At 43.1% G+C, this 14,568-nt stretch overlaps 1 protein-coding gene across 22 annotated transcripts in view; it reads right to left on the reverse strand.

Annotated features, from left to right (window-relative positions):
* Nucleotides 1–510: 510 nt before the first annotated feature.
* Nucleotides 511–14,568, reverse strand: part of AFDN (afadin, adherens junction formation factor) — a 346,736-nt gene continuing 332,678 nt past the window's right edge. For 20 of the 22 annotated variants that reach the window (XM_077486594.1, XM_077486591.1, XM_077486597.1 and 17 more), the window contains 2 exons: nucleotides 2,016–2,100; nucleotides 511–1,933 (listed from right to left, as the gene is read on the reverse strand). In XM_077486594.1, coding sequence (XP_077342720.1) covers nucleotides 1,780–1,933; nucleotides 2,016–2,100 — 239 coding nt within the window. In that variant the 3' untranslated portion in view covers nucleotides 511–1,779. The remainder of the gene's footprint in view (nucleotides 1,934–2,015; nucleotides 2,101–14,568) is intronic. The other 2 variants (XM_077486605.1, XM_077486606.1) reach the window with 1 other exon arrangement.

A 14,568-nucleotide genomic window follows, 5' to 3' on the forward strand; every position in this document is an offset into this window, starting at 1 on the left:
TGTGGCCATTGCAAGTGTATTGTTTTCAATGAGTCAGCTAACTCAACAGTATTGTGAGAAGGAGCAGTAAAGAACAACCATTGTGTAGAATTGCAAAGCAAAACGCAGAATATTGTATTGATCAAATATGACAGCTCCATATTTATATATACTTACAAACTAAACATTGAAACAAGGTTTTTAAAACACCTTTTTACATCAAACTAATCCTTTACATGTATATTGAATTGAAAGATTAGAGTTATACTAATCAAGCAGTGAATATGACATTGGTAATTCCTTTACCTGCAGTGAATGGGCAATTTAAAACGTGTGCACCAGGAGGATTATTCCAAAGTGAATGTTTTGGAATGTCACATTCATTGTTTTATAAATATAACTCATATATTCCCTTTAAAAACAAAAAGAAAAGAAATGGACTTCCTTCACTCTTTAGTTTGACAGCTATCACTAAAAACTAAAAGCAGAGAGAGCTTTAGGAGATTAAAAATGACAAACTTTACTTTGAAGTTAATAATTAAATGTAATTTAATTGGGTGCATCTTTTAAATGAAAATAAGACCACACTTTTCTGAAGGTCTATTCATCAAAATACTTAGATGTGTTTATGTCCAAAACACAGACCAATTATACATATATTTGCAACAGAAAAAAAGTAAAATTGCAAAATTAAAACAAAAGGCTTTAATACAGATTTTCAATATCAATTCATTCTTACTATATATTTTTACAAACAACTCCATTGTAGCAGAGTACATTGACTTTTCACAAAGTCCATATTTTCAATAAAATGTGAAATTTAACTATAGCCCTATTGCCTTAGCATTTTTAAGTGCTCATGGACTTAAAATTGTTAAAAGCAGTGGTGATTGCCAGCCCAAGAATGACACCCCTTTAAAAGGAAAATGATCGGTGATAAAAATATGTACTGACTCATTATTTCAGAATTTTCAACTGTTTGTTTATTCTGTATCTGAAAGATAATTGCTAGAACTGTAAAATGTACAATAACTTGAAAAATATCAATTGTAGTCCAGTGTCTGTAAGCAAAAGCCTAACCAATTAAAGATATTAACATTAGATGCATTTTTATTATAAAAAAAATCTTTTCTATTACAAAGATCAGTCTATTAAATGCATCCCTTGGAGATCCAAATGTGCAGATTTTTACACCGACGACAAGGAAGCAACCGTATAGTGGAGTTGCCCCTTTAATCCCTCCCCCAAACTATTTCCTTGCTCCAAAATGTACTCTGAAAAAAACTGTCAGTAAAATATTTAGACAGATATGACACAAAGGGAGGGAAAAATAATCCAATGTGCAAACGAGTATTAAACATTTACAAGATTTGGTGCAGGCTTCCACAGTACTGTAATATTCACTTTGACATTTACAGTGGAAGGCCTTCAGCAGTTCATCACAGGTTTTTTTTTTGTTTTTTTTTTCTTTTTAATCACTATCAGCTTGTGCCAGGATTCCAAAATGTTTCAAATGTGTCCATATGATAATAGCAACAAAAAATCACATAAATAGTACTTGAGATTCACAAACCTTAAAATCAGTTTGGAAGGAACTAGATCATTCTTGTTATTGCAGTATCTCTAGATTTCAAATCAACAGTCTCAAAATAAATGACTCATAAAATCACTCTTTACAGAAAAAATATATATATTTATATTCCTCCCTTTTACACTTTTGTCATCCCACCCACTTTAGTCCTTTGATTAGAATATATATATTGTTTAAACTATAAGGTGCCTTATAGTGAAACACAAGGATCATTTTGTATTTAGCTCATTTTCCAGTTCCATTAGTTTACGAGAAGCTTTAACTTTGTTGGACACGTCCTGGCCATGAGAGAAGAGGCGTTGGCGCTCCTTAAAGGTCAAGCTCTCTGGTGCGCCACCAGTTGTAGAAGGATCTCCATCTTGGCTGTATGAAACAAGCAAAGTATGAATCAAATTTTGCCTCAAATACTGTAATATCAGTAATTTTACATTGCATTTTTTTTTACCTTTTTAGTCTCTTATCTCTTGGATCCCTATAAACTTCATTGTTCCCAGCTATCGTACTTGATGATCCAGTGTAAGAATTTGATCCTAATAAGTTAAAAAAATAATTTGTTTGTAGTGTTTACATTGCAATAATGGGGCTGACTTACTAAAACCGAAGAGTGCAAAATCTGGTGTAGATCATCCTTTTTTTTTTTTTTTGGGTCAAAGCTCAGCTGAACATAGCTTAAGTTAGAAGTCGATTGGCTACCATGGAGCTGAACCAGATTTAGCACTCCAGTTTTAATAAATAAACCCCAGTGTGTCTTCTTTGAAAAATACATATTCACTTTGGAAATTCAAGTTAAATATCTATAAAGAAATAATAGATTGGTAAATGAGTTTAGCTGTGCTTCTGTTGGGAAAGCAGGAAAACATGCAAAGTTAGTTCCAAAAGAGGACAGAAAAGTTACCAAGCAGAGCAGGAGCCATATCCTATGATGAATGCATCTATTAGCAATGAGAATTGAAAGCGGAGTTCCAGCCTGTAAAAAAATAAAAACTAAAAGTCAGCAGTTACAAATACTGTAGCTGCTAACTTTTAATATAAGGACATTTGCCTGTCTAGGGTTCCTGCGATGTCGGCACCCCAAGCAGATTCGTCCATCGGCTTTGGGTGCAGGCGCTGGCATTGCAAGTTAGGGAAACCAACAGTGAAGCCTTCAGGCTTCACAGCCGGTTTTCTACTGCGCATGCACGAGTCGCTTTGCGCTTTCTGAATGGTCTCGTCACATTCTGGGATACACACAGGTCCCAGAATGCAGCAGGGGGGGAGGAGGGGCCAATGCAAACGTGGAAATCACGTACCTCACTGCAGCAAGGTAGGACAGAAGGGCAGCTTAAAAAAAAAAAAAAAACTGAAAAGGCACAAAACTATTGAAAAAATGACCTATTTGCATTCTAGCCTGGAACTCTGCTTTAACTCTTAGTTCTACATTTTCTGCGAAATGTTCTTAACTGCAATCTGATTTTATTTTAAAAATCAACACTGCAAGTATATGACATTTAAATGTTACCTTTCCGTATTTTTGAAAATAATTTATTATACACACACACATACACAGTATATCAAATATTTTGTAAATATTTTATATCTTTTCATGCGACAACACTGAAGAAATTACACTTTGCTACAATCTAAGGTAGTAAGTGTACAGCTTCAATAACAGTGTACATTTTCTGTTCCCTCAAAATAACTCAACACACAGCCATTAATGTCTAAACCGCTGGGAACAAAAGTGAGTACAACGCTAAGGGAAAATGTCCAAATTGGGACCGATTAGCCATTTTCCCACCCGGTGTCATGTGACTCGTTAGTGTTACAAGGTCTCAGTTGTGAATGGGGAGCAGGGTGTGTTAATTTTGGTGTTAATGCTCTCACTCTGGTCACTGAAATTTCGACATGGCACCTAATGGCAAAGAATTCTGATCATCTGAAAAAAAATAAATGAACTGTTGCTCTACATAGAGATTGTCTAGGCCAGTGATGGCGAACCTTGGCACCCCAGATGTTTTGGAACTACATTTCCCATGATGCTCATGCACTCTGCATTGTAGTTAAGAATCATGGGAAATGTAGTTCCAAAACATCTGGGGTGCCAAGGTTCGCCATCACTGGTCTAGGCTATAAGATGATTGCCAAGACCTTGAAACTGACCTGCACAGTGGCCAAGACCATACAGCGGTTTAACAGGACAGGTTCCACTCAGAACAGGCCTTATGGTCGAACAAAGAAGTTTAGTGCATGTGCTCAGTGTCATATCCAGAGGTTGTCTTTGGGAAATAGATATATGAGTGCTGCCAGAATTGCTGCAAAGATTGAAGTGGTGGGGGGTCAGCCTGTCAGTGCTCAGACCATAAGACGCACACTGCATCAAACTGGACTGCCTGGCTGTCGTCCCAGAAGGAAGCCTGTTCTAATGATTATGCACAAGAAAGCCTGCAAACAGCTTGCTGAAGAAAAGCAGACTAAGGACATGGATTACTGGAACCAAGATGGAATGGCCAAGTATGTCTCCAGACCTAAGCCCTACTGAGCATCTGTGGGGCATCCTCAAACGGAAGGTGGAGGAGTGCAAAGTCTCTAACCTTCCTCAGCTCCGTTATGTTGTCACAAAGGAGTGGAAAAGGACTCCAGTGGTAACCTGTGAAGTTCTGGTGAACTCCATGCCCAAGAGGGTTAAGGCAGTGCTGGAAAATAAATGGTGGCCACACAAATATAGACAGACACTTTGGACATTTTCACTTGGGGTGTACTCACTTTTGTTACCAGCGGTTTAGACAGTAATGCTTGTGTGTTGAATTATTTTGAGGGGACTGAAAATTGACACAGTTATACAAGCTGTACAGTCACTAATTTACATTGTAGTAAAGTGTAATTTCTTCAGTGTTGTCACATAAAAAGATATACTAAAATAGTTACAAAAATGTGAGGGGTATACTCACTTTTGTGCGATACTGTATACACACACAAACACACTACATTCATAAAGTATTCAGATCCCCTTCACATTTTTTCAATTTTGTTATGTTGCAGCCTGATACTACAGTTGTTCAAACTAAAAAAAATTCTCATTAATCTACATTTAGTACCCTATAATAAAAAAGTGAAAAAAATTATTTTAGAAATGGCTGTAAATTTATTAAAAATGAAAAACTTAAATATCACATTGGCATAAGTATTCAGACCCTTTTCAACAACACTTGAAATTTAGTTTCACTGCCTTCCATTTCTCTTGATTGTTGCTGAGATGTTTCTACACCTTGATTAGAGTCCACCTGTGGTAAATTAAATTGATTGGACAGGATTTGGAAAGGCACACACCTCTATAAAAACGGCCTCATGGATGACAATACATATTGTTTTTGCTCTGATACGATGAGGTCAAAAGGAACTGCTCAGCGATGGGATTATTGAAAAGCACAGATCTGGGGAAGGCTACAAACATTTTTTTGCTGCACTGAAAGTTCCTAAGAGCACAGTGGCCTCAATAATTCTCAAATGGAATTAGTTTGCCACAACCAGGACTTTTCTAAGAGCTGGTCGCGCAGCCAAACTGAGCAAACGGGGGAGAAGGGCCTTGGTAAAAGTGGTGACAAAGAACCCAAAATGTCACTCTGAGCTCCAAAAAACCTGTGTGGAGATGGGACAATGTTTAAGAAGGACAATAGTCAATTCAGCCCTTCACGGATCTGGGCTTTACGGCAGATAGACTAGACAGAAGCCCCTCAGTGCCAAACACAAAAAAATAAATAAATAAAAAAAAAGCACCTCACCGACTCTTAGATTGTGAGGAGCAAGAATCCTGACTTGAACCCTATTGAACATCTCTGGAGAGACCTGAAAATGACTGTCCATCAATGGACCCCATTCAACCTGACTGAGCATTTTTAAACAAGAATGGCAGAAAATCATCCAATCCAGATGTGCAAAGCTTGTCGTGTCATACCCAAAAAGACTCAAGGCAGCAGTTGATGCCAAAGCTGCTTCAACAAAGTGTAAAGGGTCTGAATACTTAAGTACATGTGATATTTCAGTTTTTCTTTTTTAGTACATTTTCAGGTATTTCTAAAAATATTTTTTTTTTTACTCACCGTAAAATCCTTTTCTCTGTAATTTCACCGATCGACACAGCTCCTCTCTGTAACAAAATGGGTTGTTAGCCCAATCACTAGAGAATACAACACTTCAGAAATCTTACTTCCGCCCAGGGGGGCAGTCCCTCAGGCTACAATACCCCACACTCTGCACTAGCAGCCTCAGTACGTCAACAAGCAGTATAACGTAAAGAGAAAAAGGAGTGGCGAGTGCTGTGTCAGTCGGTGAATTACAGAGAAAGGGATTTTACGGTGAGTCCAAAAAATCCTATTTTCTCTTATATTCACAGACCGACACAGCTCTTCTCTGTAACAAAATGGGACATCCCCAAGCAGTGCCAAACAAGGTGTGGGAAAAAAAACAGCATAAAACTTCATCCACCATGGCAAGTGGGAACTAGTGAAACTATACCCACACTAAAAAACAGCAGTGCGTGGAAAAAAAACCACGCACAACAGGGTACCATCAACAGAAGTGATCCCCAAGACCGCAGCAAATGCAGAAGTAATGCAAACAGTGCATGAATGTAACAGTACTGTGTTTTTATCGAAAAACCAGGAAAAAACATGGATTGCATAGTCAATTGTCAACTACACGGCCGCCAGCAAAGCTTTGCAGCCAAAACAGGCATCAGCCGATGCACTGACATCTACCTCGTAGAACTTGGTAAAATGTATGGACAGACGACCAGGTCGCCGCTATACACGCCTGAGCGACAGACGCTTGGTGTCAGAAAGCCCAAGACATTCCTATTGCCCTTGTAGAGTGGGGCGTGACTGGAAAGGGGGGGCACCTGCCCCTTCAAGGCATAGGCTTGTTCTACAATCTGTCTGATCCACCTGGAAATGGTGGCCGACAAGAGCCATGCCTTTCTTTGGACCAGCCACCGAAACAAACAGCGAGTCTGACTTCCGAAAGGGAGCTGTGGCAGACAAATACACCTTCAGAGCCCTAACCACAGATACAGTGTGAAGGGCCACCTCCTTAGGGTGCTTCGGCTTAAGACACAGAGAAGGTAATACAATGTCCTCATTAATATGAAAAGCCGAGACCACTTTCGGTAGAAAGGGCGGTTGCGGACGCAACACCACCTTATCCCTGTGGATAAGCAGATAGGGCGACTTGTAAGACAAGGCCGCCAGTTCCAAAACCCTCCTGGCCGATGTGATGGCCACTAGGAAGACCACTTTCTGGGAAAGAGTCAACAAGGGAATCTCCCTGATATTTTCAAACGGCGGTCTTTGAAGCGACAACACCACGTTCAAATCCTAGGGGGGTAATGGTGGACGCACCGGAGGGACTACTTGTCATACCCCCTGGACAAAGGTACTCACTAAGGAGTGCGATGCCAGGGGTCGTTGGAAAAAAAAAAAGACAGCTAAAGCTGAAATTTGTCCTTTGATGGTACTTAGTGCCAATCTCCGGTCAACTCCTTGCTGGAGAAACAGCAGGATCCTGGATATGGCAAAGAAACGCAGATGCCATCCTTTCTCCTCACACATGGAGATGTAGGCCTTCCAGGTACGATAGTATATCTTCCGAGAAGAATTCTGTGCTCTCAACATAGCTGGAATCACAGAGTCCGACAGACCCCGGTTCCTCAACAGCTGGCTCTCAATAGCCATGCCGTTAAAGCCAGCGATGGTAAAGCAGGATGGAGAATTGGACCTTGAGATAGGAGGTCCTCTCGCAACGGCAGTCGCCAGGGAGTGTCTGCCACTAGACGCACCAGGTCTGCGTACCAAGGATGCTGAAGCCAATCTGGGGCAACCAGTATTACCGGGATCCCCTCGGCTTCCATTCTGCGAAGCAGGCATGGCAACAGTTTCAGTGGGAGGAAAGGCGTAGGTCAGCTGGTACTGATCCCACAGAGCCACCAGTGCGGTCTGATGTGCCTGCCCACGGATCTCTTGTCCTGGACACGAATCTTGGCACCTTCTGATTGAGATGGGAGGCCAGTAGATCCACATCTGGTGTGCCCCACTTCAGGCACAGCAGCCTGAACATCTCCGGATGCAATGCCCATTCTCCTGGGTCCAGCATCTGTTGACTCAGATAGTCCGCCTGCCAGTTCTCCACTCTCAGAATGTAAATGGCCAACAGGGCCGGTACGTGGCGCTCTGCCCACCGAAGTATGTGAGCGACCTCCCGTGCAGCGGCTGAGCTTCTTGTTCCCTCTTAGTGATTTACGTATGCCACAGCCGTGGCGTTGTCCGACTGTATCCTGATCGGACGCCCTTGAAGTCTCATCGACCATGAGACACAGCCTGATCGCTCTCAATTTGAGCAGATTGATTGGCAACTCGGATTCTTCTGTTGACCAGAGGCCCCGAGCCGACTGAACCCCCATCACTCCAACCCAGCTGGATAGACTGGTGTCCGTATCACCGTCCATTTCAGAGGAAGGAACGATTTTCCAGCCTAAATCACCAGGGACCTCAACCACCAGATCAGTGAGTCCCTGACTGCCTGGCTCACCTGGATCTGTCGATCTAGGGCCAACAGAGATTTGTCCCATTTTGACAAGATCTCCTTCTGCAGAACTCTGGTGTGGAACTGGGCATAAGGTACTGCCTCAAAGGAGGCTACCACGAGTCCCAGTACTCGCATGCAAAACCAGAGCGACGACCACTTGTGGTTCATCAGCAGTTTGATCGCAGATCTGAGAGCCTGCAATTTGTCTGAAGGGAGAAAAACGCTCGCTTCCCTGGAGTCCAACAGCAAACCTAGGTACTCCAGACGCTGGGTCGGCACAAGCACCGACTTCTTTAGGTTCAACAGCCACCCAAATTCTTGCAGGGTCTGTATGGTGATCGCCACATCCTCCTCTAATTCTGAGGTGGAAGATGCTCTCATGAGGAGATAGTCTAGGTATCCCACGATCACGATTACAAAGTTGTCGCAGCAACGCCAAGGCTGGAGCCAGTACCTTGGTAAAGACTCGGGGGCTGATGCCAGACCAAAGGGAAGAGCCACAAATTGGTAATGGGCTTCTCCGACTGCAAAACGCAGAAACTTTTGATGCCGAAGGCATATGTGCAGGTACGCATCCTGGATGTCTAAGGATGCCAGGGAGTCCCCTTGATGGAGTGCAGCGACTACTGAGCGAACGGATTCCATTCTGAACCTCTGCACTTTTACAAAGTGATTGAGGGCTTTTAAGTCCAAGATTGGACATACCCCTTCCTTCTTGGGAACCACAAACAGATTTGAGTAGAATCCCTGTAAGCGTTCCGAGTCCGGAACCGGTACAATCACCCCACGATTCCGCAAACCCCTTACCACCCCCAAGAGGGCCTCCCGGCGAACCGGGGATACGGGTATGCTAGAGGGGAAGAATCTGTTTGGTGGCCAAGAGAAACTATCTTGTAGCCTGTGGAAATCAGATCGCAGACCCATTGGTCAGATAACCAGGAGGACCACTGGGCTGCAATCTCCCGAAGGCGACCCCCCACCTGAGACATGAGTGGGGGCAAACCTTGATGCGGTAGCACTTTTGTTAGCAGGCTTATTAGGCTTGCGGTTCCAGGGACGTTTTTGACCGTCCGTGGGCATCCTGTTGGGCTGGGGACATTTCGTCGAAGCTCCTGTCGGACAAAAAAGCCGTCTGAGTGGAAAAAGAGGGCCCTTGCCTACGGCGTGGCTTCTTAGCTTTCCTGGCCTGTGGGAGCAGGGTACTCTTACCACCTGTGACATTTTTAATAATGTCATCCAGCGAGGCTCCAAAGAGCCGGTCGCCAAGGAAAGGAAGATCCATCAGGGCTTTTTTGGATGCCTGGTCAGCCGACCAGCATTTTAGCCAAATTAGGCACCTCAGCGCCACAGCTGACACTGAAGCCCTGGATAACAGGGGGAGAGTATCCAGGGCCACGTCTCAGACGTACATAAGGCCTTGCACTAGTTTGTCTGCTAGTTCCACGGAGACAGGGGAAGCCTGTTGCTCTCCCAATTCGTGGTGCAAAAGTTTTGCCCACTCAGTGTCTGCGATACAAGTGCGGATGCCAGTACAGGTCGCACGGCTGACCCCACAACCTCAAACAAGGAACGAGCCACCGCCTCGGCATTCCTGTCTGTGGGATCCTTGAATGCAGGAGTCCCCTCAACCGGAATCGTGGTTACTTATTTAACCTGGATACTGGGGGGGTACACGACCGGAGGAGCCGACCATTTCTTGAGAAGGCTTTCCTCAAAAAAGGTAACGCACCGCCATGCATTTGGGGACCGAAAAGTTCCATTGCGGGCGACCCCATTCCTTGTAAATGAACTTGTCAAAATAAGTCAGATACGGGAATACCTTAGGTGAACATGCTGGGTTGCGGGACCCAAAAGGGACCGGTACATCAGCAGAGGGATCCGCTGGCTCCTGAATCTTCAGGGTATCACGCACAGCTGTGATAAGTGCTCCAACAAGCGCTTTGTTGCGCACGGACCCGGATGGGGACTCATCCTCACTGTCCGAACGGTCCTGGTCACCATCATCTGACAAGACAGAGCAGGGGTCACCAGCCTCAGCAGGACTCGAGTCTGTGTCAGAGCTCTCCCCAGAGGATGGGGGGGCACTTTTTAGCACCTTTCTTCTCACACACCGCCTCCATCTTGGCCACAAACGAATTGAGGACCGCCATCAGGGTGTCCATGGGGACTGTGCCATCCGCAGGTGACCTGGTTGCAATTGCCTGGATTTCGGGGGAAGAAACATCAGTTTCTGAAGCCATGCTGACCCTACCCTGTCTGCCACCTGAAGGGGACTTAGGACAGTGACAGTCCCACCCTCCTTGCTGCTGCTGACTGAGGAGTTCTAACCTGCCGGACTCACCGCCTGAGGAGTTCCGCACTGTTTACAGCAGTGCCTGTAGACCCCTAGCGCTCCCAGATGCAGAGGAACCAAAACTGTGTCGGTGGCAGTCTGTCAGAATGATCGGCGAACGATCGCTGAGCGATCTGAAAAACATACTCAGACTACATAGAAGGCTTTCCAGCGCTCAGTAATGACAAACAGGAAGCCGAGGGCACATGAAGCTGCTGCTAGAGCACAAAAACGTGGTCCGGCTTCAAGAAAATGGCCGCAAGTGTCCCGAATAGGGAATCATCAGGAAAATGGCCGCTTGAAGCCCAGAAGCATGCTGTCCTTTGCCCACACTGAAAATGGCCACCAACCAGCGCCATGAGAGACAGAAACAAACATGTGGCAGAGACACACAGGCAAACCTCACTTCCCAGGAGTTTAAGCACTCAGGATCCAGGCACCCCCAACCAGCCAGATCCCAGGGGAGAGCCCAGGGGCATACACACACCACTCAGTACCCATGCAGGGCCCCCCGGGAGGGGGGGAAGGTGGGGAGATAGGGACAGGGGGGAGAAGAGATGGGGGTGAGGGGGCCCCCAAATCGACCTCCCAGGGAATGCCCAGCTGCTCAACCCTGCCGTGACAGGGAGAGCTGTACTTACCAGTCCTGAAGAGCTGGGAGACATTCCATTGTAGCCAGCACCTGGTACAGGGAAGGTTACTGGCCCGGCATACTGTGACGCAGACATCAGTCGCCCGGTCATATGTATGTCCCGGAGCATAAAAGCTCACGACCACCTCTGGAGCTGAGGTATGTCGTGGCCTGCCGAGCTGTAGTTGCGACCTGCACATGCTGGATGGCCGGACTGGGGAGACTACAAGGATAAGTAAACCAGCCTGTCACCCAGCCGGCTGTTGATAGAAGATCACAGGATCATTCCTCTTGCGCAAAAAGCCAAGCTTCTGCATCAAAAAATAAATACGGACCTATGGGCCCGCAGGGTTCTTAGGTCTATCTCCTTCACTAGGCAAAATAAAACTGAGGCTGCTAGTGCAGAGTGTGGGGGATTGTAGCCTGAGGGACCGCCCCCCTGGGCGGAACTAAGAGTTCTGAAGTGTTGTATTACAACTTTGCCTAGTATCGCCTAGTGATAGGGCTAACAACCCATGTTACAGAGAGGAGCTGTGTCGGTCGGTGAATATAAGAGAAATTCTGTTTTACGTTTGTTATTATGGTGTACAGAGTGTATAAATAATGAGAAAAAAAAATGTAAACAACTGTATGAAATTTCTATTCAAGATGAACAAAAAACAGGAGAAAGGAAATGACACCCAAGTGCTAAATTCTTAGAGGTTAGATTATAGGAGCCGATATTTAAATTTTGGGGAAAGATTGAATCTCTCATTGTGAACTCTGGTAGAAGAGAGAGTATTTGGGTAGAGTGAAAAGTGAGCAATTCAGCCCACCAGGATTCACCCAAAGTGCCAATATCAGTTCAGGGACAACTTTCAAATAAAACTAACATTTACTATATAATCTAAACAGGAGAACAAAATGAAAATGCAAGCATTCCAAAAAGCACTTTTTCATCTCAGCCAGTGAAAAGAAAAATGAATTAGCAGTTAGCCATAAATATTGAGCAAATGGTTATGGCGGGAGCAGGGTGAAAGCAGTTATGTGTAGCTCATCAATTACCTTTGTCATATTTGGTATATTTATCTGGAGTATAAAATGTATACATTGTGAGTATTAATAGCTACAACACCAATCTAACTTAAAAATGTTGAATGTGTAAAACGTGATGGTATTTAATGTGAATAGTGCTTGTAATCATTATATCCTTAGATCACATTATTATAATAAACTGTAAGCTCTGCAGTTATTATTCTTGGACGATTAACTGCCATACATAAGGGTAACCAACATAGTGAATAAAATGTAATATGACACTTGGCCAACTAATGTGTCACTGAAATCTTTAAAACACACAGAATTTCCTGTAGACAAGGTACCACTCTGTGTAATATTTTAAAGTGTTGAGGTTCAGGGTTGGAGTAATTCTGTGTGTTCATTAGAATACACAAGCCATCATGTCAAGTTAAAAAAAAAAAAAAAAAAAAAAAACATAGCAGCTTGCATGAAGCCATTAAAAAAAAAAACGTATTGCATTTAAAAATGTGAACAATACTACTGTAATAACCAAAATGTTAAGATTGTTGGGCATGTTAATCTAAACACGCACTATGCTGTCAAAGTTCTAGCTCTATACGATGACAGTTCCCTGCTCCCTATGAATAGTAAATGACTGTATTCCTAATACTCTGTATAATCATGTCATTTGCTTACCAAATAATCAATAAAAACACACAAAAAGGAACTGCTTTGTAAAGTATACTGATGCACAGTATAATGATGTCTATTTTTTCCCCCCCAAAGTGCCCTTATGACTTATTCTCACATACACTGTGAGAGGAATGCATATTTTAAAGGTTTTTTTTTTGTTTTGTTTACTAAAATGGAGTCAGCCTGAATGCGTCTCTATAATTGAGAAGCCTTGCATTGTTATCAATTAATCTCCAAGGTGGATGACATCACAATTTCCAACTTGGCAAATAAAGCCTTGCATTCATAAACAATGCCTGACTGGCAGAGAAGTATTATGGCCAACACCATTTTGATCCAAGCAGCAGATGGGAAGCTGCCCATACTGCTGTAGAAAATAGCAACAGATGCTACGTAGTTAATGCTACAGCAGTATAATACAGAGCATACAGGTGTTGCATAGTAATAAAATAGGAATAATTTGTTTGGGCCACCTTGGCCCAAGTGAACTATTTCAAGTCAAATGAAACATGGAATGTAATATTACTTTAATGTAAAGGTACACGGCATGGCATGTTTCTCTTGAGCATTTTGTGCTTCACCTGCCATCCAGTAGAGGTCCAGTGCCCTACCAGCTACCTGATACAGTCAGAAATATCACCTTATTCTCTACCATCCCTATTCCTTATATAGTGCTACATGACTACAAGCTCCTTTGACGGGAGATCCAGACTTTACCAGTACATGTTATTGCATGGTAAGTTACACTACATATATTATAGGTTTGGCTGCTTTATATAAAAAAAAATATTGTGAATGCTGATTGATGCTATGAATATCATATGAAACGTATAATATTAATTATATTTGGAGATATTTATGGTCAGTGCCATCATGATCGCCCTTATAATCTTGAACTATGTGCAATCTAGGCACTGTACCAAACTTTAACTTGAAAAACATCCTAAGGCTACTTTCACACTGGGGTGCTTTTTTTGCGCTAAAATAGCACCTGTAGAACGCCTCTCAACCCAGTGTGAAAGTTGGAGTGTTTTCACACTGGGGCAGTGTGCTTGCAGGAGGAGAAAAAAAAAGTCCTGCAAGCAGCATCTTTGGGGCATTGCGGGAACGGTGAATTCACCACTCCTAAAATGCCCCTACCATTGAAATCAATGGCCAACACTTTTAACCCTTTTTTTCGGCCGCTAGCGGGGGTAAAAGCTACAAAAACTACAGTAAAGCGTCGCTACAACTAGCGCCGTTTTACCGCTGACGACCCCCCCAGTGTGAACGTGCCCTTACATACCTAACTTTTGTATTATGTACTTTTAATTGTATTTTTCTAAAAATCCTGAATTCAACTATGTGTTTTTGTGATGTACAGTATAGTCTTTTTGGCTGAACTTCTTGTTGGAATACTGGCTGATCATAAAGAAGATATGGCTAAGAAGAGAGTTTTGTGGAAATTTTCATGAACTGTATAATGAGGAGTGAGCAATTCAACTTTTAGTCAGATGCCAACTGTGCATTTAAAGGTTATTTTCAAAGTATATGAAAAAAATTATTTAAATGTATATAACTTTAATATAGGGTCGAGGAGATTATTATGTTTTATGCAATTGTATTGTATATTTAACAAGCAATTGTTGATTAATGTAAATCAATATTTTCATTGTTGGCCTCCTAGGGCTCACTTTAACTGTCCATTCCCCCTTCCATTTTACTAATCACCTATTAGTGGATGTAAAGTGTACCTGTGAAGAAAAACGTTGGGGGTTACACTTACCTCACCCCCCCCCCCCAACTCTC

The sequence above is a fragment of the Lithobates pipiens genome, unplaced genomic scaffold (assembly GCF_037356315.1).
Source record: "Lithobates pipiens isolate NorthernLeopardFrog02 unplaced genomic scaffold, aLitPip1_a1.2 Scaffold_18, whole genome shotgun sequence".
In the NCBI taxonomy this organism is placed as follows: Eukaryota; Metazoa; Chordata; class Amphibia; order Anura; family Ranidae; genus Lithobates; species Lithobates pipiens.